General features: G+C 43.0%; 1 protein-coding gene across 8 annotated transcripts in view; it reads left to right on the top strand.

Annotated features, from left to right (window-relative positions):
- The first annotated feature begins 539 nt into the window (after positions 1–539).
- ATP11B (ATPase phospholipid transporting 11B (putative)) overlaps positions 540–27,032 on the top strand; it is a 219,162-nt gene continuing 192,669 nt past the window's right edge. For 3 of the 8 annotated variants that reach the window (XM_077487902.1, XM_077487904.1, XM_077487903.1), the window contains exon 1: positions 541–780. In XM_077487902.1, coding sequence (XP_077344028.1) covers positions 730–780 — 51 coding nt within the window. In that variant the 5' untranslated portion in view covers positions 541–729. Of the gene's footprint in view, positions 781–27,032 lie in introns of all 8 variants that reach the window. The other 5 variants (XM_077487898.1, XM_077487897.1, XM_077487901.1 and 2 more) reach the window with 3 other exon arrangements.

Below are 27,032 nucleotides of genomic sequence, written 5' to 3'. Positions count from 1 at the left end.
ACCTGCAGAGCCAGGGCAGACCCACCACAAGGGGGTATATATTTCTCTCCCAGAAGGTCAGCTTTAAATGAGCTAAATGCTGTGATTGGCACTGGGAGTGCACAAGGTGTTCCGGATGTACCCAGGCACGCCCTTTTCACCCCATGCACATTAGTGTTATTCAGGAACATGGGTAAGAGATTCCTCTTACCGACTCTGCCATAACAGAACTGTTTATGCTCTTCTCTTTCACTATGCTGGGAGGAAGATCAATGTGCTGGGGTCATATATATATATATATATATATATATATATATATATAGGGTGCACACCCTAATGCGATAAGCTGCACACACCTATGTCCACGAAACAGTGTGAATGTAGTACAGGACATTACTACAAGAACTCCAGTCACAGAGCAGAGTGAGCTGGAAGTTCGTGCACCTCGTACTCCTCCCCTCAGCCCCACACCAGGAACTCGTCCTCCTCCCCTGACCCCACGCTGCCTTCTCTAGGACGTCATCCATTCTGCTGACGTAGAAGCTGCTGGGCGTGGTCCAGGCCAGGCTAGCCCGTCTGTCGCTCTCTAGTGCGCGCCCCCCGCTGTCCTATGCTGCTGGCGGGAGCGCGCATCGCGGAGGGTACTGACGGCTGGGGCCGGACTCGCAGCGCGAGAGTCACCGCCAAACTCCACCACCTCCTGCCCGGCGGGGCCATGAGAGAGCGGGCACACTGAGCCGCCAGCCGGCGATGGATTCCTGGAGGGACTGTTTCCTGGTTCGCTGGGTCTGGCAGCAGTTGGTAGGTAGTGAGCTGTGTTGTCCCTTCTCGGTCTCCATCGATACGGGCCACTGTGCCAGTAAAGCCCGGGGAGCTGTGTAGGCCGCAATCTCAGCTGCCGCTCGCTGCAACTTTGGAGTGTGTGCTTGTGGAGAGGAGAGGAGGGGAGCCGGGGAGGGAGGACACCATACAACTTTTCTCTGCACTTTCCACACATGTCACATCAGAGGCTGAGTGACACCAGAGCACGGAAATCATGGCTCTTCCTGTGTCTGTGACACCTTCCACTACTAGCGAGGCCTACTACACCCTGTCATCATCTCTTCCCCCTTATTGTGTCTTATTACATTGATATGTCAAGTCCTCCTAGATTTCTCCTCTCTCCATATTTAGTCCAAGTCGCCCCCCCCCCCCCTTCCATAATTTAGCTAATGGCCCCCCTCCTACCACATATGGTCCACGTTGCCCTCTCCCTCCACATTTGGTCCACGGCCCCCCTCTATATTTCTGCTCAGTCCATATTTCTGCTCAGTCCATATTTCTGCTCAGTCCATATTTCTGCTCAGTCCATATTTCTGCTCAGTCCATATTTCATCCATGTCCCCCTCTCCATATTTCATCTACGCCCCCCCTCCCCCTCCACATTTCGTCCACATCCCCCTCCACATTTCATCCACGTCGATGTGTCAACTTCTTCCCCCCTCTCCTTTACATTTTGTCAACTCCCCCCCCCCCCCCCCCCCCTCATTTTGTCAACTTCTCCCCCCCCGTCCCCTTTACATTTTGTCAACTTCTCCCCCCCCCCTCTTTACATTTTGTCAACTTCTCCCCCCCTCCCCCTTTACATTTTGTCAACTTCTCCCCCCCTCCCCCTTTACATTTTGTCAACTTCTCCCCCCCTCCCCCTTTACATTTTGTCAACTTCTCCCCCCTCCCCCTTTACATTTTTGTCAACTTCTCCCCCCTCCCCCTTTACATTTTTGTCAACTTCTCCCCCCCTCCCCCTTTACATTTTTGTCATCTTCTCCCCCCCCCCGCCCCTTTACATTTTTGTCATCTTCTCCTCCCCCCCTCCCCTTTACATTTTTGTCAACTTCAAACCCACATCCAATTTGCAATGGTGTGAACCCAGCCTTAGTGTCTTATGGGGCTTGTAGTCTTGCCATAGTTGGAGTGCAGAGTTTGCCTAACCCAGCTGTAGTGTCATTGAGTGACAGCTGTCAGTCTCCTGGGGCTGAGGACATCACATCCAAGATGGCAGCTCCCAGCAGCATTCTCGGGACTTGTGGATGTCTACACAAGGGAGGGTTTTACTGGCACATAACCGGCACAACTATGTCAAATGCACTTGGAAAGTTATTGTTAAAACAGTTGGTCTCTTTAATGCAGGGCAATGGTTGTGTAAATGTTCATTGGTGAAGTGGGTGTTGTGCCCAGTGGGGAATCTAGAAGCGTTGTCGGTACATGTGTATTGTGTCTATAGCAGTCTATGGCAGTATTTGCTTTGGCTCAGCATTCCAGGAGGAACATCTAATGTTATTGATCCCCAGAGCCATAGGTCACTGCACAGGGGCTTACTTTAGGCATCACTGGCTTTTTGACGTGTATGAACTGAAGCCTCAGTATTTGCTGCATGTGTGCAGTGTCAGACTGAGTGTATAAGAGGAGCAACAATTCTGTTGTAAAGAAGGCACCTGCTGCTGCCTGCATGCCTATTGTTAAGGCAGAACCCCAGCCAAAAGTAAGATAAAAAAAAATAGCTCATTTTAAAGATAACCTAGCAAAACCATTTTTTTGTTGCAGTATTCAGCTTCAATCCAGAGAAATCCCTCACACTATTTTATGTGCTCAGTCTGATGACCAGCAGCATTCAAACCACTTCTCTGAGGTCATGGACCAGACCCCTGTCTGTGAAAGGAGAAGCAGTGATGAGCTTATCTCCTTCACTCTGCTTCTTCCTCCTATTAGTACATTTCATGTCATAACACGAGCTAATTGGCTGCTTGTATTGCTTCATCTCTCTCACTCCAGCCCTGCTGTACAAGGAGTGCATGAGGCCCATGATCAAATACAGGTACTGCTTACATTGATGTATTAAAGATTGCAGAGCTGCAATGATGTGTGTCTTGTATATCTGCCTGGAGTTGGACTCCCAAGCACATATGGAAGAACACTGGGTATTTCAGCAATTTTCTTGGGTCTCATTTGTGCTGGAACCTGCCTCTGTCATACATAGTCTAGACCAGTGATGGTGAACCTTGGCACCCCAGATGTTTTGGAACTACATTTCCCATGATGCTCAACTACACTGCATGAGCATCATGGGAAATGTAGTTCCAAAACATCTGGGGTGCCAAGGTTCGCCATCACTGCTCTAGACCAGCCATACTCGACCAGGGTCCCTCCAGAATTTGCTAGGGGTCCCTCCAGCTGGGGCTGATGATTTCCCATTTTAAGTGCCCCGGATATTTCCAGGGCCAGTGGCATGACACCAGTGATCTTCTTTGTAGCTGTCTGTACGTTCTGATGTTCTTCCTAATGCATTGATTGGTTTTAGCAGGGGTTCTCTGAGACGTCACAATTATTTCTGGTTCCTGTAATGGGCAGGTTCTATAATGTTATATAATGTATTTTGCTCTTGTGATGTATTATCAGCTGTGAATAGTATGAAATGTATCCTCTGCTGACTGGTATACCTGGAAAATGACAAATTTTATTTTAGTGCTCTTATTGTACAAGAAACCAGGTGACTTTATTTCCGTACACTTACAATGTACTGTATATCGCTGTGCAAAGATTTCCTTCCAATCTCCAGTGGTGTAATTGGTGGTTTTCCTGTAGCTGACTATGCAGGGTAGTGGAGTCTTTATGAAACCTTCTCTTCCGCTTGAAGAAATGTTTTCCAGGTTGGTGTTTTGGTGTAGAATGCATTTTACTGACATCAATAGATATCTAAACTTTCTTACATCCTACACTTCCTAATTGGCAGTTTAAATCATACCTAATCTTTTCCCAGCTGGTTCAATTTAAAGTGGAACTTCAGTCTTTCAATCAACATTGACTAATTGTAATCCTTATTCTGCTAGCATTAGTAAATAGGAAAGTATATCATATTTACTTGTGTGTGTGTGTGTGTGTATGTATGTATATAATATATATATATATATATACATACATACATACATAATAGTTGCTTCCTGGTTTTCAGGCCTGGACAAATGATGGCATACATCCCAGGAGTCTTCAGGAGGTGTCAGCTAACCTCCTGTCTGCACTCCTGAACTAAGGGCAGATGGATTCCAGGAACTAAATGCTACATAAATTATCTGCCCTTAGGCAAGATAGCCACAGACAGAAATGCTAGGGGGTGATTTCAAAGTTATTTTTCAGAAAAATAAAGCATGCAGACATAGATGGGGGGGGGGGGGGGTGAGTTTGCTTTGAATAATAACCACTTGACCTCCAAATGATTTACCCCCTTCATGACTAGGCCATTTTTTGCAATACGACACTTCGTTACTTTAACTGACAATTGCGCCATCATGCAGCGTTGTACCTGAATGAAATTTTATGTTATTTTTTTCCACGCAAATAGAGCTTTATTTTGGTGCTATTTGATCACCACTAAAGTTTTAAATTTTAAAGAGAACATTTTTTTTCTTTCTGCTATAAAACATTTCCAATAAAAAAAAAAAAAAATCAAATTTCTTCATAAATTTAGGCCAATATGTACTCTGCTACATGTTTTTGGTTAAAAAAAAAAATCAATATTGCCACTCAATATAAATCTCCCAGATGTAGTCTTAAAGACTATACGGCCATCCTTTTCCTTTAAATGGTGTACACTAGAGCTGCACAATTAATCGGTAAGAATCATTATCATGATTGTTTTTTTGTTTTTTTTTCTCCCTTGCAATTTTGACAAAGTATTTCCCTATTCTTTCTTTGCAGAGAATTCTCATGCTCAAAAGAAAGGGAAAAAATAGGCAATCTGCCAAAAATCATAACATTCTTTAGCAGTGGAACTTGCATATAAACATTGTAACGATTTGTCCTTTAGATCAAAGGAATACACTTTGGTGTGTAAATGAGGGAAGTTCAACCACTTAATCAACGGCTCTTTTTACATCGTGATCAGCTGTGATTGGACACGGCTGATCACATGGTAAAGAGCCTCCGTCGGTGGCTCTATAATGAGATACGTGTAGCGGTGTGTCAGACTGACACACCGCACCACCATTCGCCGTGATGTGCGCCCCCAAGGGCGTGCTACGGCTGTTATCCTGCAGGACGTCATGACACCCAGTCAGGATAACTGAACCACTGCCCGGCCGTCATTCTGCTATAGGTTGGGATGGAAGTGGTTAATGAGAGAAAAAAAAACTTACCAGAAAAGTTAGCCCAATTTTTTATTTTTTTTGTATACTGTGAAAGATTTTACGCCGCGAGAATTGTGATCTTTTTATTCTAAGCAAAAAATCATCAGACTTGTGCAGCTCTAGTGTACACAGGTGTGCCCGTATCTTGGGGTTAAATTGACCTCTGACATTGCTACGCTGTTTTGGACAAATTATACTGCTTTATACGACGCTACAGAACAGGACCTGTAGGCCTGGCAGACCCACGATCTTTCCTGGATGGGTAGAATAGCAGCAGTCAAGATGACTGTTCTCCCTCGAATACTGTATTGCTTTAGATCCCTTCCGATACCAGTTCCTTCTGTTTTCTTCTGGAAGTTGCACACGCTGATATATAAATTTATCTGGAATAAGGGTGGTTGCTGGGTAGCCTGCTCTACCCTATACAGGTCCAAATGGCGAGGTGGGCTGGGAGTCCCACATTTCTTGCGATACTATAGGGCAGCGCAACTGGTTCAATTTACCAAATTTTTGCTGAAGGATATAGGCCAGACTAGGGCCAATTAGATATACTTCATATTCCCCATTCGCACACATTCCTGGTGTAAGCTCTCGAGGTTTGGTTGCTGCAACAACAATCAGCTGGATACTGGTTCAAGTCGCAACGTAGATATTTGCCAGCACACCAAGGATGTTACCCTCATGTGATAGTGCTGGGCCAACCACTAAGCATCAGTGTTTTTATATGAGAGGAAGAGAAGTGAGTCATGTGCTCCACCATGCCCAGGTATTTTTCCATTCCTGTTAGGCTAACCCTATACAGTTTAACATTAAAAGTTTGTAGCCACTGGGGCATTACATGGGCTTCTCAGTCATGTGATCACTGTGATTGGCTGTCACAACGATCATGTGATCAATAGCTCATCCCACTAGCCCCCAAAGATGGGGTGCCTATTGAGCTTGCTTCCAGGACAAACAAAAGGCGCTGGCTGTATGCAAATATGTGGCAGCTCGCTGGTAAGGCCCATCACTGTGCTGTAACAATGCATTTGGCCAGCCTTATGGGGTTTTAAAAAAAAGCAAATGGTCTGTTTGCTGCTGGGATGGAGGGCATTGAAGCAAACTTGTTGCTTTGCACTGCATAGTCAGTTGCGGTAATTTATTTACTTCTAGACAATTCAGAGTAAAAAGTTGTCTATGAATTCCTAACAGATCTCATTAAAAATCACCCAGTATGTACCTAACTTTTTGTTGGTAGCAGTAACAGTGGTGGGCTGGTCAGATCATGACGATGGTTTTATCTTCATGAGACAGTGAGGTGTCTTACATCAGCTGTGTATGTTGTAACACTGTAAATGCACGTAACTGCAGTAAGTCTGATTTAATATGAATATTTTAGAATTGGCTATCAATGGGACATCATTATTACTTATTACAAATATCCTGCTTAACAAATCGATACCCCTCCCCACATGCATTTTATTGTGCTCTGAGTGTATTTATGGAGAAAATGTAAAATGACTTATTCATTTCCACAACGTGTTCCAGTAATTTGTAGTCTAACTCCTGTTACTTTTGAATGATGTTGACGTTTTGTAAACTTACTTTGTGAATATCTCCACATATTTACTTGCTTGAATTCTGTAACATGTACAATATTCACTGTATTCTGTTGATGGGCACTGCCTTGTGAGCTACAGAGGTGCATGCTGGGAATCCAGGAAGTTTTGGAAAGAGATAGACAGGAGATTTTTCAATTTATATTGGATTGTCAAACATACGTAGAATATTGCATTGTTACAATGCTAATGTTCAAAAATCAAAGTGTATGCTTTGACCATAGAACCTTTAACCCTTTTGCTGCCATATGTCCATAAGGGTCCATATGTTGTACAGCCCTGACAGCGGGGAGTTTCACACATAGTCCAGTGGCTGCAACCACTGGGATTGTCTGGAAAAATGATGCTCCCCCACAATGTATTTTGGATACCCGAGACCAACATGGCGGGTGGAGGGGAGGGAGAAGAGTGGACACACATCCGCTCTCCTCCCCTTCTTGCTGTGACATGGAAAGTATGACCTCACTTCCAGGTCAGCCTCTGTGTCCCCGGCTAGCATACCTGGGAGGGAATGTTTTTTGCAATGCGATTTTGCATTGCAACACATTTAGTGGAGCCCAGAGGAGACATCGGTTGGTCTTCTTCCTCAGTATCATCTCACTGTCATTAGATCTTTTAGACCCTGCATGTCTTAGAGAACCTGTCACTTAAAAATCATCACATCAGGGACCTTTTGTGCCTGAACCACAAGTTGGGTATCTATTTACTCGATGCAACCTCGTCTTTTAGACTTTACCCAAAATTTTTGTAACCTTTGCAGTAATATTGTGTGACATAAAAACTTGGAACTGCCATCATTTTATTTTCTAGGGTGTCTGCTTTCAGAAAATATATTATGTTTGGGGGTTTTGTGTAATCTTCAGGCCTAAAATGATGCAAAAACAGCTCTGGCAGCGAAAGGGTTAAGGCGCTCTCATGTGACAATTAAAAGGCATCTCCTATCCCTTCCATTTATCCGTATGCCAACACAGAGCCTTTTGTTATGGGGGAAACTTCCTCAGCTTAGTTGCTATTTTACATCGTCTGACATTTAGGGGTAAACTTTTTAGTCCATGTTTATACCTGTGCAACTTTACACGCATTTGCTGACACACAACAAAAGGATTAGCATTATTGTCTATGGGACCCATTCATATTTTAGAGAAAAGTACAGGTGACATTTTAGAATTGTCACCAGAACAGTAGGTTAGGATAACTCTACCACTCATATGACACTAACAACTCTATAGCAAGAGAATCAATAGGACTGAACGCTGCTGCTTCTGTGGAATTGTGCATACCGGTAGAATGAAGCATTTCATTATATGTATGGTATGGAAAGGATTAGAACCCCTGACAAGGTTTTAATTTTGTCTGTGTCCTCTCTAGGCAGATTTATCTTCTGTCTGTCCTGGTGATCACCGTCTCTGTGACAAAGTTATGGGAAATCAAACCTTTTAGAACTGTCCCAACAGAAAAAGGTTAGAATAATTCTTCCATTGGGGACCCCTTTTCCAAAGAGAATTTACCTTCAACTTTTAGAAAAGGAAGTGAAGGGAAATTTCCACTCAAGGCAGACGGCAAAAAATAAACTGATGGGTTTTAACCCTTTTATTACAAACTAAAGAAATGCATTGGCCATACATACACTTTAATAACCAACAGATAGCATTAACAAATGCATATATTTTGAAGAACCGTTTTAAAAACATATCCATGGGTTATTAATGGGATTTGATCTTTCTCGTAAGTCAGTGATCATGCCCCCGTTAAATTCTTGTGGAAGTAGAATTTATTTTATGACATTTACTGTTTTTGGCCACAGATAATTTGGCTCAGTGTTATGGCCTGTATACAGACTTCTGGACTGCAAATTCAAATTTTGTAATAAATAACATGCTTAACCCTTTCGTGTCCAGGGAAAGCAAAACCCTTTTGAAGAAATTACATTTTGATGTGTGTTTGTACTGAGACTGTTACAGGTACTCCATCAGAGGTTTGTTAAACTCCCAGATGGCTCCTTTGCTTCCAGCCAGTACAGATTAGGGTCAGAGAGTCCCATGTCTGCTGCTCACCCAGCTGCTGCCACTATTGAGATGAATAGGGCTGTAATAAGATAGAAGTATGTGGAAGTGATTCTGGTGGCTTTAGCTTAGGGTCACACCTGTGCGGGGTGACTGCCGCTGCAGGACCACACCTGTCCCTGCAGCCACAAACACCATTACAGAAAAATGCACAGAGGAGATGAGTGGGGGTGCCATTAATCCAACGGTGCCCCCATACACTGTAAACTGCAGCGTAGTTTTCCGCACTTGAAACCGCACTACCCTTGTGGCAGCATTTTTTTTAAAAATGAAGCGGGGACGTTTCCCTGCGTTCTCCTATTAATGAAGGGACTGCTGTGCCCGTGCTAAACTTGGGAAGCTTTGGGGCCTATATGCATCAGCAGTTGTGCTAATCGCATGGCCACTGGGAAGAAAGTGTTCCAATTTTTGTTTTTTTTTGTTAGAAACTTAGCCACTCTGGTCTGATCCCCTGCTAAGTTGTCAGTGGCGGCTTTGCTGTGGAGGTGGGCGCAGAAGAGGCAGCCCACAACGAAAGCCCCATAGTAACTCCATAGGTGACATCGCATCCCATTCATTTCACAGCCGTTATCGGCTGTCTCCCTGTAGAGATTCCGCCGAGATCGGACCAGAGCAGCTTCAAAAATTTTGGGTTGTCCCTTGACAATTAATAGAGGGGAGATCTTCCAATGGGAACACTAGTTCTGGGGGACCCCAATGGATTCCTTTAAAGCGGTTGAAAACTGCTGGCCTTTTTAAAACCTTTTTTACACCCTGCAAGATAAAGGTATAATGTGTTAGTATGGATCACATACTAGCGCATTATGTTAAACTTGCCTTAAAAGAAAGCCCTCCCACACTGAGATCTCAGAGCTGCAGAAGGTTCCCATCTTCACCCGTCTGGTTTCTGGGTTTCGCGGATTCCGGCTCTGTAACCGTCCGAAACCGCGATGAGGTCGGTCCTGCACATAGTTGCATAGTAGTTGAGGTTAAAAAAAGACACAAGTCCATCAAGTCCAACCTATGTGTGTGATTATATGTCAGTATTACATTGCATATCCCTGTATGTTGTGGTCGTTCAGGTGCTTATCTAATTCGTTTTTTGAAACTTTTGATGCTCCCCTCTGAGACCGCCACCTGTGGAAGGGAATTCCACATCCTTGCTGCTCTTTAAGTAAAGAACTCTACGTTGTTTAAGGTTGAACCTCCTTTCTTCTAAATTTACTATGGTATTTGTAAAATGAAATACTTTTTCTCTTCTCCAAAGGGAATAACTTCAGTGCTCGCATCATACTTCTCTCCCCCTGTGCAGTTTGTTTTGCACAGAGTGGTCCTCGATCCTTGTCTTCTGGGGTCCCCCAACGGCGCTTGCAGCTCATCCCCTGCATCGGCAAACCATCTAGGAGAAGCTCTCTCCTTGGAGTACGTTATAGACCAGGTCAGGTTTATTTTAAAAGAGAAGTATGGAGTTTGAAAAAACAAACACTCACCTAGGTGTGGATGTGATGCTGCATCTGTCACCTCGAAGACAAAGAACCGAGCGATCAATGACTGCTTATTGTCAGTCACCTGCTCTCTGCTCTGCCCACACTGGAGCGCTGGGCTGTGGAGGTGGCAGAAGCGGCTGAGAGCCTGAGCCAGCTGCCTTTTGAGCATCTGGGTGGATCCCGACATTAACGTGGAGCTCTCTCTATCATGTGACCTACAGAAGAAGTACAGCCAAAAGAGCTTTGGCCCTTCTTCTCCTTCAATAAATTTAAAGAGTTTTTCTGTAGACCAGAGTTCCCCTTTGAGAATGTAAATACCACATTAGAAAAGTGAGGATGTCTATACTGAAATGTAAGAAAGGTAGCTGTGTGTTTTGAAGCATGGTGTCATGTGCAACTACCATGTCATGCCTGAACATTTTTTATTTTTTCTTAGTGCCCTTGGCTCTGATCGATTCCCTAAATACTAGTTTAGAAAACTGAAAAAGTTAATTTTATTATGATTGGCAAAGATGAAGCTGTTTGGTTACTGACTGTGTTCTATATTCTAAATAATGTTGTTCCTTTTTTAATTATTTATTATTATTTTTTTTTATGTGACAATAAGCATTTTTTGTTGTCTCCTTCTATTTTTACCATATAGCTAATCTGTTGCCAGCGCCATACGTGTCTGCTGTGGACTCATTCTCCAAATAGACTTTAAGCACTATGAGTGAGAGACAATAGGATTATGACTGCGTACATATGGTGTAGTATTGGAAGAGCCAAAAGAGCAAGTGGATATGACTGCAGTAAACACAGGTCATCGCAGTCACATCCAGTCATTTCTGGAATTGAAATGTGGACATTACACTCATAAAAGGTCTTATGACAACTTCTGAAAGACAAGGAAGAGGGTTGTCTCTGCACTTGTTTTATATTTAGTAGGCTTAAGGCAGTGGTTTTAGCATGAAGTCCCCTGTGTGGATGTAATCTTTAACCATTTACTTATTTATGAGTAGACTATTCATTAGCCAGTCTAGAGTAATTTAGAAATGTGTGCGCATTTCTGATTGTATATTGTTCTCGTAAAGATTGATTGTGCTCTGTGTGTGCCTGTATTCTGTCCAATAATCTAAAAGTATTTTATCTCTGTAGTGCAGTGGGCACAATAGTTGATATATCCGTGGCAGCATTAGGTAAATTCTACAAGACTGGTAGTAAGTACACCCAAAACACAGCTTCTGCCTAACCCTTCTGATCCCTTTCTGTGTTCCCTTACTCCTTCAGACATTCTGATGTCTCTTAGGCTGCATTTACACCTGATGAATGCAGTGCTTTTTGCGTCTGTGCTTTTGGAGCAACAGCCCATTGACTTCAATGGGCTGCTTGTTGTATGACAAGCGTGCCAAGGGGGCTTGACACTTTTTTTTGTTTAAAAAGTGAACAACTGCTACCCACATTTGCAGTGCTATTAAGAAATAATGGCGCCACAGGTTTGGTATGTGTGTGTTTTATTTTTTTGGCACATGTACTGTACTCTTAGGTGTGAATGCAGCAGATTAAACCAGGTTCTAATAGAATTTGTCCACTTTGATCTGCACCTTGTGGTTTTGAAAGTTACTACCATTCAGTTGCTCTTAAAGGAAAAGTCAGCAAAGTGTTGGATTTTCCCCAGCTAATTACTCATCCAAGATAAGAAGAGCTTTAAGCTGACCATAGATGAATTGATGGATTGAATCTTGGCATCATTCAGCAGGGACCAGCTAAGATTCAGTCTATCATTGGGCGGCGTGTCAGATTTCTGCACAAGATCACTGCCGGAGGCATTAGCTGCCAGCAGTGATCATTGTGTTCTGCCCTACCTGCAGGGAGCATTCCCAGCTGGCAGCACAAAATAGCTCTGCTGCAGGGATTCCCATATCAACACTGGGTGTTGATGGGGGAGGGGGGGGGGAGTCGAGTGATTAATCTTTCCTTCCACCCATGGTGGAAGGAATGAAAATTGTATCATCTGTGGCCTGCCTTGGAGTTGTTTGCTCCACAAATAGATTTGAATTGCCTAGGAGGACAAAATATGGCCATCGATTGTGTATGACTGATTAAATAGAACACACACAAAGTATGTCTTGCATCAGTTTCAGTGAAAGATTTTGCATATCATCTACACTAGAGGTTCCCAAACTTGCCCTCAGGCCTTGCCTCCCTGGCGTTGTAGAGAGGAAATCTCTAAAGGATACCTTCACCTTCATGAAAAAATAGTCTGATTTCCCAGCCCTCTAACTAAAGCTGCACAATTAATCATCGAGAATTGTTATTGTGATCTTGACTAAAGTGTTTCCAGATTATTTCTATGCAAAGAATTCTCTCTGCTCTTCTGAAGCCACAGCCTTCAAAAGAAAGGAAGAGAAAAACTGGGCAGTCTGCCAAGAATCAAAACATTCTTTATCAGTTGAATTTAAGTATAAAAATTGTAACAATTTGTCAATGGAATAAACTTTGTGTGAGAGGCTGCTTTCACACTGGGGCAGTGGGTGCGTTGGTAGTAAAGCACTGCTATTTTTAGCAATGCTTTACCATCAATTTTGTGATGCTATTCTGCCGCTAGCTGGACACTTTTATCGCCCGCTAGTGACCAAGAAACTGTTAAAACCACCTGCAAAGCGGTATAGCCGTGCTGTCCATTGATTTCAATGGGCAGGAGCGATATACACACCGTTCCAAAGATGCTGCTAGCAGGACTTTTTTTTTAGTGTCCTGTCAGCGCACCGCTCCAGTGTGAAAGCACTAGAACTGTGTGTGTTTTTTTTTTTTTTTTTTTTAAGCTAGTGTGCAAAGCCTATGTATGGTCAAAATGTAAAATTATATATTTCCATTATTTCTAACCTACTCCTATTAATCTGAATGATCTTGACGTTTGTAAACTTTATGGAGGTCCCCACATATTTAGGGCTCATTTATTGTAGTAGTAAATAAGCAATATTGCTTAAGTGCATATAGAGTAAATTAAATTATGTGACACGGATGATCCATGACCGACGGCAGCTCTCACAACAATGGACAATTCATAACAAAAATTTAAATCAAAATGTGTAGCGCTGTCAAACCATGAGCTTAACTACTTCAGTCCCACAAATAGAGCTTTCTTTTGGTGGTATTTGATCATCTCTGCAGTTTTTATTTTTGTGCTATAAATAAAAAAGAGCGACAATTTTGAAAAAAAAAATATTTTGTACTTTTTACTGTAATAGCCCAGATTTAAAAAAAATTTTTTTTCCTCGGTTTAGGCTATTTAGTCTTCTACCTATTTTTGGTAATAAAAATCGCAAAAAGCTTTAGAAAAATGTATACTGTGACCATAGATTGTCTTTAAAGCGTTTAACCACAAAAACAAACTCCTTTTAAAGCATTTTATACAGCACAGTGCTTGTGCTTTGTAATTTGGCACCTTGTAATGCCTGGCTGATCCTGCCTGGCTATTCCCTCTGCAGACAGACCACGATAATCATGGCTGCTGAGCCCCTGATACCGTTGTCTGTTTGCGTGCCTCCGTCATCTGCAGCCTGCTCTCCTATGTCTGTCTCCTCTGTAAACACACCCCCCCCCCCCCCAATGTGTCACCTAGGGACAGTGCCGCCCCATCCCCCTCCTGCAGGAATAACCGCTATCTATCTATATCTACTATCTGTTCTGTCTCCTCTTACAGTGCCCTACTGTCTGTGTATTATTAAAAAAATTCCTCCTTTACCGTATTTAATGGCCTCTACCTGCGGTCACATGACCAACCGTGTCTCCTCCTCACTTCCCGCTGACGTCAGTGGGGAAATCTTGACCCCCCCCCCCTGCTTCTGTCAGATGGGCAGAGAGGAGACACGGCCGGTTACATAAGCGCCGCGGTGAAATACGGTAAAGAACTTTTTTTTTTTATATATAAAAAAAAAACAGACAGGGGCACTGTATGTCAGCACAGATTATGTAACCGTAGGAAAGTGGATTGTTGGATGCACTTACCTAAAAGTAATAAAGTAAAAAAAAGTAATATGATGGTGTAATTTAGAATAATGAACTGATAGGCATAAGCTCACATTAGTGAGTGGTGGGTTTTTGTTCAGGGGCTGGCTAAACGGCAGCATCTTAGGCACTCAGGAGGTGATCCTCCGACCTCCTGAATTTTGTGTGTGTGTGTTTTTTTTTTTTTTCTTTTAAATGTACTTTAACCACTTGCTTACTGGGCACTTAAACCCCCCTCAGTCCCAGACCAATTTTCAGCTTTCAGCGCTGATGCACTTTGAGTGACAATTACGCGGTCATACAACACTGTACCCAAATGAAATTTTTATCATTTTTTTCCCACAAATAGAGCTTTCTTTTGGTGGTATTTAGTTACAGCTCGGAGTTTTATTTTTTGCTAAACAAACAAAAAAAGATGCAAAAAAAAATAAAAAAAAAAATCATGTTTTAATAGTTTGTTATAAAATTTTGCAAACGGGTCATTTTTCTCCTTCATTGAAGTGCGCTGATTAGGCGGCACTGATAGGCTGCATTGGTGGGCACTGATGGGCTGCATTGGTGGGCACTGATGGGCTGCATTGGTGGGCACTGATGGGCTGCATTGGTGGGCACTGATGGGCTGCATTGGTGGGCACTGATGGGCTGCATTGGTGGGCACTGATGGGCTGCATTGGTGGGCACTGATGGGCTGCATTGGTGGGCACTGATGGGCTGCATTGGTGGGCACTGATGGGCTGCATTGGTGGGCACTGATGGGCTGCATTGGTGGGCACTGATGGGCTGCATTGGTGGGCACTGATGGGCTGCATTGGTGGGCACTGATGGGCTGCATTGGTGGGCACTGATGGGCTGCATTGGTGGGCACTGATGGGCTGCATTGGTGGGCACTGATGGGCTGCATTGGTGGGCACTGATGGGCTGCATTGGTGGGCACTGATGGGCTGCATTGGTGGGCACTGATGGGCTGCATTGGTGGGCACTGATGGGCTGCATTGGTGGGCACTGATGGGCTGCATTGGTGGGCACTGATGGGCTGCATTGGTGGGCACTGATGGGCTGCATTGGTGGGCACTGATGGGCTGCATTGGTGGGCACTGATGGGCTGCATTGGTGGGCACTGATGGGCTGCATTGGTGGGCACTGATGGGCTGCATTGGTGGGCACTGATGGGCTGCATTGGTGGGCACTGATGGGCTGCATTGGTGGGCACTGATAGGCATAGTTACTGACTGATTGGCTCCTGCTGCTGTGTCTTAACCAATGAGGAGGCAGAGACCCAGGAGAGCTTCTGTAATTATGCACAGTAAATATAAGGGGGCTGTGGGGAGAGCTGTACACTTATGGTTTTTTACCTTCATGCATAGAATTTATGAAGGTAAAAACCTTCAGCCTTTAGAACCACTTGACTTGTCTGAGAGTCTGACCGTTTACAGACTAGTAAGGCCTCCTGCCTTTGTTTTTATTAGGGCCTCATGCACATGGGCACATTCAACATGTTTCCGCACCCGAGAGACACATGTGCAGCTGCCCTTCAGAAAGGAATGGTCGATGTGCGTGTATGCCATGACTGTGTAAACTCACAAGCATGCATGGGTATGTATCCCTTGATATTCACAAGCTGTGTAAGGGATTTAAGCCTGAGCGTGTGTGCAAGTTTACACAAGTATTGTGTATACCCGTGTACAACCGCTCATTGCTATAGGCAGCTGTGTCCTTCAGGCATGAAAATGCACCTGCAGTTCACATTGTATAGCCTCATGTTCCCATGTGCATGAGGCCTTGAACAAAGGAAAAAATTATCTGCAATATGTAGTGTTTTTTTTTATATGCAAAATGTAGATGCCTTTACAGACGTTCAGATCATCTAATCTACTCATGAACACACAGGTATCATTTTTTTTTTTTTGTAAACCCAATTAAACTGAATGCACCTAAATACAAATATTTGAAAGTGCATTCCAACATTACAATCATTACATGCATTTGTATGCTTTTAACCACTTCAGCCCCGGACCAATTGTCAGCCTAAGGACCAGAGGTCTTTTTACAATTTCGCACTGGTAATTGCGCGGTCATGCAATGTTGTACCCAATCGAAATTTGGTTCCCTTTCTTCCCACAAATAGAGCTTTCTTTTGATGGTATTTGATTGCCTCTGCGATATTTATTTTTTACGATATAAAAGGAAAAAGACTGAAAATTTAAAAAAATATATATATTTTTTACTTTTTGTTATAAGAAAAATCGAATGAACTAAATTTTAGTCATACATTTAGGCCAAAATGTATTCAGCCACATGTCTAGTAAAAAAGTGTCAATAAGCGTATATTTATCGGTTTGCGCAAAAGTTATAGCGTCTACAAACTAGAGTACATTTTCTGGAATTTACACAGCTTTTAATTTATGACTGCCTATCTCATTTCTTGAAGTGCTAAAATGGCAGGGCAGTACAAACCCCCCCCAAATGACCCCATTTTGGAAAGTAGACACCCCAAGGAAATTGCTGAGGGGCATGTTGAGCCCGTTTTTAATTTTTTATTTTTTTTGTCCCAAGTGATTGAATAATGACACACAATAAAAAAAGTTTATAAAAAGTTGTCACTAAATGATATATTGCTCACACATGCCATAGTTATATGTAGAATTGCACCCCAAAATATATTCTGCTGCTTCTCCTGAGTACGGGGATACCATATATGTGGGACTTTTTGGGAGTCTAGCTGCGTACGGGACCCCGAAAACCAATCGCTGCCTTCAGGATTTCTAAGGGTGCAAATTTTTGATTTCACTCCTCACTACCTATCACAGTTTCGAAGGCCATAAAATGCCAAAATAACACAAAACCCCTCCATTTTGGAAAGTAGACACCCCAAGCTATTTACTGAGAGGCATGTTGAGTCCATGAAATATTTTATATTTTGCCACAAGTTGCGGGAATATTACATTTTCTTTTATTTTTTTTACACAAAGTTGTCACTAAATGATATATTGCTCACACATGCTATGGGCATAAGTGAAATTACACCCCAAAATAAATTCTGCTTCTCCCGAGTACGGGGATACCACATGTGGGGGACTTTTCGGGAGCCTAGCCACGTACGGGACCCCGAAAACCAAGCACCGCCTTCAGGATTTAAATATAAAACGCTACCAAAAAAACCTGTTAGCGATCGCAGGGAATCAGGCCTGACTCTGCGAACGCTGCAGTTATGTGTTTAGTGTTTTGTAAGTGACAGTGATTGATCGATACTGCACTTGGGTGGGCTGGGCGGAGGGGCAAAACGCAGGTGCTAGCAGGTATCTGGGCTGATCCTGCTAACAATGCATTTTTTTGGAACTCTAAACTGCTGGGGACGCTAGTATAGATGTGATCAGATATTGATCTGTTCATATTCTATACCACTACGGGAGGTGTATGCTTTGCGCGTGGGTGTTAGCGGTACTGGCACTAACCTAGTGCTGCCTGGGGCGACACAGACCCTGACCCTAAAACCTAATTGATATCACCGCCGGGTGATCAGGGGGTTAAACCTTTATTGGGTAATAAATGGCGGTGCCCTGATGCTATAAAAAGCAAACTAACTAACCAGAGTCACCCGTAACACTTATACGGTGATCACTGGTGAAAGGGTTAACTAGGGGCAATCAGGGGGTTAAAATCTTTATTGGGTAGTATATGGGGGTACCTAGCGCTATAAAAACCTGGCGGTGAACCTAAAAAAATAACTAGCTACCTAGCGGCACCAGTGACACTAATGCAGCGATCAGAAAAACGATCGCTTAGTGACACTGGCAAAAGGGGGTGAAAGGGTTAACTCTAGGGGCAATCAGGGGGTTAAACCTTTATTGGGGGGGGGGTAGGGGGCTACCCTGGACCTAACACTAACTGCCCTGACAGTTTTTACTGTCACAGCTGACACTAAATGCAGTGATCAGTAAATAAATGATCAGTGACACTGTGACTGGGAGGGGGGGGGGGGGGGTGATTGTGGGGGGATTTCTGTGCCTATGTGTACCTACATGTCAGTGTAGTGTTGGTGCACTTACTATTGTGTTCTCCTCGCAGTCCGGTCAAAAAGACCGCCCCGAGGAGAATGACATCACTTCCTCCCTGCCTGTGTTTACACTACACAGGCGGGGGAAGCTTCTCATTCGCTAGGAGCGATCGAGAGGGGATGGCCAGAAACCAACGGCCATCCTCTCATCCCGGATCGCTCCTGAAGCGAAACGGACCGCCGCAGCCAGTGGGAGGGAGTCCGATCGGACCCTCCACCCGCTGGAAGGCAGGCACGTACATGTACGTGCTTGTGCCTGTCGGTGCCATTCTGCCGATGTACATTGCCATGCGGCGGTCCTTGAGTGGTTAAGCATATAATCACATTTATGTCATTGCCCGGGTGAATGAGGCTTAAAGCGGAGTTCCGCCCAACTTTTGAACTCTTTCTTAAAGGAAAGATCACCCCTCCACTGCTCGTTTTTGAAAATATTATTATTTCCACTTACCTTTTTGGTAAACAGGTGAACTTCCATCCCAGCCTCGACACAGCGAGATATGTCATGTCCTCTTCTGGCTCTGCCCCTCCCCGCAGCCTTCTGGGACCTGTGTGTGTGTGTGTGTCCCAGAAGAGGATGGGGACATTCAGAAAGCGCCAGGCGACTCGCACATGTGCAGTAGGAAACTAGTGGTGAAGCCTGAAGGCTCCACTGCCAGTTTCCCTTAGCTACTATGGCGGCTCCTACATTGGATCCGATGGACGGATCGGCCTCGGGGGCCGACATCGCCGGCTCCCTGGACAGGTAAGTGTCCTTATTAAAAGTCAGAAGCTAGTGTTTGTAGCTGCTGACTTTTAAAAAACATTTTTTTCAGGGAGATATATATATATATATATATATATATATATATATATATATATATATATATATATATATATATATATATATATATATATATATATATATATATATATATCCTGATTACAGTCTTTAGGCTCGGTTCACACAGGGGCGACTTGTCCAGGCAACTTCGCCGCCTGACAAGTCGCGCTCCGTTCTAATAGGAGCGACTCAAGTCGCTCCGACTTAGAAAAAAGGTTCCTGTACTACTTTTGCGGCGACTTGCATTGACTTCTATATAGAACCGAGCCTTAAAGTGATATTAAAGGTTTGTTATTTTATTTTAATAACATATATACTTACCTGCTCTGTGCAATGGTTTTTCACAGAACAGCCTTGATTCTCCTCTTCTGGGGTGCCCCACCAGTACTTGTGGCTCCTCCTGCTTTTGAATACCCCCTCCCCTAGCAAGCAGCTTGCTAATGAGTGTATTTGTGCAGGCTTGCTCCCAAGCCTCACTGTATGCATCTATAGACAGTGTGGCTTGGCCTCGCTCCCTCGACACACGTTTTGATTGACAGCAGAGTGACTGGCACCCCCATGAGGTAAGTGTAAGGTGGTTGGGGGGGGTCCCTTGACACAGAAGGTTTTTTTACCTTAATGCAGAGAATGATTTAACCGCTGCAGCCCCGGAATTTTACCTCCTTCCTGACCATAGCACTTTTTGAGATTCGGCACTGTCTTTTTTTTTTTTTTTTTTTTTTTTTTTTATTGACAATTGCATGGACATGCGACTTTGTACCCAAACAAAATTGATGTCCTTTTTTTTCCCACAAATAGAGCTTTCTTTTGGCGGTATTTAATCATTTCTGCGTGTTTTTTGTTTTTTTTGCACTATAAACAAAGAGCGACAATTTTGGGGAAAAAAACACAATATATTTTACGTTTTTTGCTCTAATATCCCCATTTTTTTTATTCTTTTAAAAAGCACTTTTTTTTTCTCAGTTTAGGCTGATATGTATTCTTCTACATATTTTTGGTAATAAAAATCGCAATAAGCATATATTGATTGGTTTGCTCAAAAGTTATAGTGTCTACAAAAATAGGGGATAGATTTATAGCATTTTTATTAGCATTATTATTTTTTTTACTAGTAATAGCAGCGATCTGAGATTTTTATATTGACTGCGACATTATGGGCGACACATCTGCCAATTTTGACACATTTTTGTGACCATTGGCATTAATACAGCGATCAGTGCTATGAAAATGCATTTATTACTGTAAAAATGGCACTGGCAGTGAAGGGGTTAACACTAGGGGGCGATCAAGGGGTTAATTGTGTTCTAACTGAAGGGGACTGACTAGGGGAGATAACAGATCACTGTTCATACTTTGTATGAACAGACGATCTGTCACTTCTCCCCTCAGAGAACCGGGTTCTCTGTGTTTACACATGGAGAATCCCGGTTCTTGCTGTGTTATGAGCGATCTTGGGAGCCCAGTGGTTATCGAGACTACCAGGCACTCGCATTGGCTCCAGAGGTGCCCCTAGTGGCCACCAGAAGGAGCAACTTAACATGGCAGGCGATTTGCCTGCCCGTGCCATTCTGCTGCAGTACAACTGTGGTGGCTGGTCGGCAAGTGGTTAAAGTGAAACTTTACCCATAACCACTTTATAAAAAAAATATCTTCTTTAGCAAGGAGCACACATTCCACATCAATTTATTCTGCCACCAAAATGAGTGTGGTGTAAATTGCCTCCAGCATTGCTCTGGTTTCCTCCTTGCTAGAGGCTGCCATTTTTGCTGAAGCCCAGAGCCTCTGAACAGTAGCAAATCATAAAGTAGAAATAAGCCCATCGATTTTAGGCCCCTTTCACACTGGGGCGGTTTTCAGGCACTACAGCGCCTATGTAGTGCCTGAAAAAAACGGCCACTGGAGCGGTTGGCTGGCAGAACGGTGAAAAAAGTCCTGCTAGCCGCATCTTTGGAGTGGTGTATTCACTGCACCTACCCATTGAAATCATCTTTGTGGGCGGTTTTAACCCTTTTTCGGCTGCTAGCGGAGGTTAAAACCACCCCGCTAGCGGCTGCAGACCGCCGCTAAAAATAGCGCTGCCCCAGTGTGAAAGGGGCCTTACCGGTTTAAAAAAATTGTTACGTTCCCGGAATGCCAGGATGACTGTCACGTCTGCTTGTGTCGTCCTCCTTCCAGACTCAAACCGTTAAATGGTTGGTGGCATAACTGATCACATGTGCAGCACCATGGCAGTTGAAGATGAAACAGAAGTCAAGATGGCAGCTTTCTTGGCTGTAAAGGATAAGAGGGTTTAATTCCTCTTTAGGGCTGTCAACTGATCTGCCTCTACAAATTTGACTGCCTAAAAATGGAGCGCAATGGAGTATGTGAAGAGCAGGGTGAGACAGTATATTACTGGATCTTTAAACCGTAGCCATCAGGACTTACTTTTCTGACTACTTTGAGGTAAAAACCCTTAACGTTTTAAAACCACTTTGAGGCTGGGTTCACACCACTGCGGCAGCGAGAACTGGATGTGATTCGCACCGCACTGCAGTGCAAATCACATCCGATCTCTGTGCGATGCGAGTACAGCCATACAGATAGTATAGCTGAATTCGCATCGCACCCGCCGCAAACTCGCACGGGACCCTTTTTTTGGTCCGCAGCAGAATCGGATCGCATGGATGTTCACACCATGCGATCCGATTCCTGTCTGAGTTTGCAGATCGCACTGCGATATGCGAACTGATCTGGGGGTGTCGTTAACACTGACACTCCCAGCAGTACGCATAGGGCAGTGTGAACTGCCGGCGGGAGGCATGCGATGCGGGAAAACGCCGCGGATTCGCTGCGTTCCCGCATCGCTCCAGTGTGAACCCAGCCTAAAGGCCAAGTCCACCTTTTGCAAAAAATAATAAATGCACATATGTTTGCAGGAAAAAAGTGTATTTATTTATTTTTGCAAATGAGCCTGCTGAACAGTGCAACCATGATTAGTGGGTAATGGGTACAAGTCCAGGTTTCTGCAGACTCCTCCTCCAGCTCTCTGCCTGTACTGAGCTAAGAACATTCAGAGAGGTAGGGGAAATGTCAATGGACTGACTGTGGTAATTGTCACACTTGTGTTCCATTGTGAATCTACAAGTCCTTCTGTGATGGTGACAGACGGGACTTGTAGTTTATTCATTCACAGATTTCTGAGTGACAGGCTTGCCCGCACAGCCTTGCTATTCTCAAATCTGACGTGTGCTACACCAATGAAGAACCCCTGCACATTGTTGGGGGAGGGGGACGGGGTGGCTTGTCACCATTTTACATGTTACACCCTAAATATGGAGAATTGGTCTTTGAACACTTGCTTTTTTTTTTTTGTCTATGTGTTTAGTCATCTGAAAACATCTGTGGGTGTGTTAAAATGTTCTTGCTATACCAAAGTAACTTCTTTTGTTTAAAATACAGGTTTTAAGTTAGTCGATTTGTAGCCATCCTAAAGTGTATCGTTTGTATGTTAAGGATTATGCCAAAGGTTGCAACAGAATTAAAAAGCAGTAAAATGTTTTAATTGCTCCATAGCTGTTGGAATATGTGTGGTCTGATTATTCCACTTTATAAGCAGCAGGTGATGCAATATGTCCTCATGTAAACGGATGTTTGGGAGCAGTTGGGTGTTTTTTTTTTTGTTTTTGTTTTTTCAGCTGCCCCTGAACTCTCATCTGTTATCTTATCAGTACATGTACACAGGGTTGTTTAGACGTTTCTAGGCAGTTGAGTTTAGAAGCATTTTTTGGAAAGCAAAAAAAATTTTGATTAGGACGGATGTTCAGAGGCATATGAAACGCCAAAAGCCTGTAGCAGTGTGTAAACGCGGTAAATCATGTTTAATTTTTGACTATTTGAAGAAAAAAAAACGCAGCAAAATGGATGTTTTTAATGTTTTTAAACGTTGATTACTATCTGTCAAGGTAAATCGCTCAGGAGCGGTTGTAAAACGTACCGTGTACATTAAGCCTAAGGCATTTGCAATGTATTCCTGGAGGTGAGGACACAGTCGGAAGCCTTTCACCAAATTCAGGAAACCCATTCAACGTTTTCATTGTTGTACCAATGAGCACAACAAATCCACATAGTTCTTATTTGCAACACTTTTACTGTCTGTTGCTATTGTGAAAGAGTTTGCTTGATTTTGAGGAAGTTGTAGGTTAATAAGACCCCTTCCATTAAGGGGTCAATTGTGTTGCATCTTTGAAACAATTCTGCAACAGATTCATGTGTGCCTTACTCAAACACATGACGCCAGAAAACCTGGATGAACTTACTGCACATGGCTATATACCGTTTTTCTATCTGCCGCAGAAAGTGGGGTTATTCACTTTTTTGCCAATGGCAAAAAAGGTGCCGAAAAAAGTGCGTGTTTACAATGAGTTTTTCATAGGTCATGTGACTCAAAATGCAACACGGGTAGAGGGGCAATGTTGGATGATGTTTGAACACTATTGGCGTTTATATTGATAACCGAAGGGGTGACGTAGATGTCAGTTTCCTGTTGGTGTACTTTCACTTTAGACACTCAGGAGAGCGTGAACTCTGCTGATGTTGCACAGCCCTAGCTCTTACTGGGCAAGGCATGTTGTGGTGTCAGTCCTCTGCAGAGAGACTATGTATGCTGGCAGGGGCTGCTTTCTTTTCTTTTTTTTTTTTTTAATGCCTCAAATGTTTTTAGCCAGTTTTAACTGAAAGTTGAATTAGACATCAGTATTTTTTCCCTTTATCTTCACCAAAAAGCATAAAATTAGGTCAAACCTAAACACTTTCAATGTGTATGCAATCAGGCAGGCCCTTGTACTACACATAGAAAATTGTATATTGTATGACCAGCTTTAGGTTTTAGTGCTTTGAGTTAAATTGTTAAAAAAAATTGTAATCTCAAGTCAACCCCCCTCACGAGTTCTATCCAGCCTTTTACACGATTCATTCATGTAAGTGCAGATTTCTTTTAAATGAAAGGAATGAACTTCAGTCTGTAAATTAGTTCAGTTTAACCACTTGAAGACTAAACCTTTTTCTGACACTTGTTGGTTACAAGTAAAAAAACTGTATTTTGTGCTAGAAAATTACTTGGAACCTACAAACATATTATATTTATATATATATAATATTTTTATCAGAGACCCTAGAGAATAAAATGGCGGTTGTTGCAATATTTTATGTCACGCTATATTTGCGCAGTGGTCTTTCAAATGCAATTTTTTGGGGAAAAAAAATACACTTTAAACGTAAAGTTAGCACAATTTATATACACATATATATATAATGTGTGTATATGTGTGTGTGAAAGATATGCTGCGAGAATCATGATCTTTATTCTAAGCAAAAAAAATATATATAGTAGTTCTCATTTTAGCCAGAATTGTGCAGGTCTACTTTGAGTTAGTGACCTGGAGCAGTCCGTTTTGGCATCTGGCTGAAAACTTGCAGCTTCAGTGGCTCAGAATGTTTTGAACCCTGAGAATTCTCATGGCAGCCAATCGGGTATCTTGCATTTTCACAAATGGCATTTCTTTCAGTGTAGGTTTACTATAGATTATCTATTGGAAATTTGACTTCGTCTCAACAAATATCTGGTTTGAGCAGTAGAAGGCTTGGAATGTTTGTGCCTCTGTATTTGTGCATAAAGACTAGACAGATCTGCTTCATATAGATGTGATTTCAATGTTCTTCCTTGCTGCATTGAGAGGTCCTAATGATTACACATTGATGATATTTACATGTCAGCCCTGAGTAGTAATAATATACATTTACACTGTGTATGCACATAGATTTTAGCACAGAGGCTTTGTGCATGCCTTGATCGTGTGCAGGATCTTTCTGCCAGATCCTACATAAAGACTTGCACTTCAAGTGCGTGAGGCCTTAGGATGTGTTTCTTGAAAATGAATCCTGAGGAATTCAAATTTTTTATTATATATTTTTTTTCCCTTACTTTTCAAATACAACAGCACTTGCTTACAATAGTGAAGACAATATGACCGGCTGTATTTGCATGTGCCATTTTATGAGCTTTCAAAGCAAAATATAATTAGACTTGTAGCCTTGCTGCTTACTTAATCACATGTGACAGCAGCATGCACTGGCAGAATTTCTGCCTGCAGAACTGAGAAGTAGCCAAGACTGAAAATGGCAAATTTGAACAATTAAGCAAATGGCGAATGAGTCACCATATTTGATGCAGTCTGCTTTAAAGGCTGTGCGATTGCGTTTTGTGGCTCAAACTGGGCACAGTGCGTTGGGACCAGGACCATCCTCGCTCGTCTTTTCAAACTTTCCAAGGAGATGCATGTACCCTGTATGATTTGCCATACAGGTAAATGGCAGTACGCTGCTGTAGTTTCAAATGATGATGCTTCGTTAAGAATCGGAACATACAGCACTATATACACTGTTGCTAAAAGTATTGGTACGTCTACATTTACACGTACTCAAACTTCAATGGCATCCCAGTCTTAGTCCGTAGGGTTCAGTATTGAGTTGGCCCACCCTTGGCAGGTATAACAGCTTCAACTCTTCTGGGAAGGCTGTACACAAGGTTTAGGAGTGTGTCTATGGAAATGTTTGACCATTCTTCCAAAAGCGCATTTGTGAGGTCAGGCACTGATGTGGACGAGAGAACCTGACTCGCAATCTCTGCTCTTATTCATCTCAAAGATGTTCTATTCGGGTTGAGCTCAGAACTCTGTGCAGGCCAGTCAAGTTCCTTCACCCCAAACTCGCTCAACCATGTCTTTATGGACCTTGCTTCATGCCCTGGTATGCAGTCATGTTGGAACAGGAAGGGGCCATCCTCAAACTGTTCCCACAAGGTGGGACAAAAATTGTCCAACATGTCTTGGTATGCTGACATCTTAAGAGTTTCCTTCACTGTGGCTAAGGGGCCAACCTCAACCCCTGAAAAACAACCCCACACCATAATCCCCCCCCCTCCCCCATCACCACCACCACCACCAAATGATTTGGACCGGTGGACAAAGTAAGGTCCATAAAGACATGGATGAGCAAGTTTGGAGTGGAAGAACTTGACTGGCCTGCACAAAGTCTTGATGCTAATGGAACACCTTTTTGGATGAATTAGAGTGGAAACTGGGAACCAGGCCTTCTCGTCCACATCTGTGCCTGACCTCACATATGTGCTTCTAGAAGAATGGTCGAACATTCCCATAGACACACTCTTAAACCTTGTGGACAACTTTCCCAGAAGAGTTGAAGCCGTTATAGCTCTAAAGAGTGGGCCAACTCCATATTGAACCCTATGGACGAAGACTGGAATGCCATTAAAGTTCAGGTGTGTAAATGTAGGTGCCCCAATACTTTTGACAATATAGTGTATATACACTTGTTACAGGATATGTAAACCCCCTCTTGTAAAACATATATGTAATTATTATTTTTTTTTATTTTTTTTAAATAAGTTATAACATTATCCTTTGTCCTCAGCTGCAGAAGGAGCTCCAAGAGCTAGAGGAAGAGAACGGCTGTGTGGAGTAAGGGGAGGGGGTGTCAGGACAAGTCTGATTATTGAAGGAAAGCAGTTCCCAGCACAGCTAGAGAACGGACCATACTATGCTCTTATGCCTAGTGTGGTCAGGTTTTAATAGGAACGCAGAGGGACTGGCAGGGACACCAGGGATTTCACACAAAGGAAGAAATTCAAACGAAACACTTTTTCATACAAGTACATGATACAGCAGGCTAGGGCTGCAACTAACGATTATTTTCATAATCAATTAGTTGGCCGATTATTGTTTAGATTAATCGGTTAATAACCTTAAAAAAAAAAAAAGTGGGTCAAATTGACGTTCATTTTCAACCACAGCGATGGGAAAATTTGGAAATAGAAAACTTCTTGGTCAAAGGAATTTTCAGATAG

The sequence above is a fragment of the Lithobates pipiens genome, unplaced genomic scaffold (assembly GCF_037356315.1).
Source record: "Lithobates pipiens isolate NorthernLeopardFrog02 unplaced genomic scaffold, aLitPip1_a1.2 Scaffold_18, whole genome shotgun sequence".
In the NCBI taxonomy this organism is placed as follows: Eukaryota; Metazoa; Chordata; class Amphibia; order Anura; family Ranidae; genus Lithobates; species Lithobates pipiens.
The sequence above is the reverse complement of the archived record's forward strand: the minus strand, read 5'-3'. Positions and strand labels throughout refer to the sequence as shown.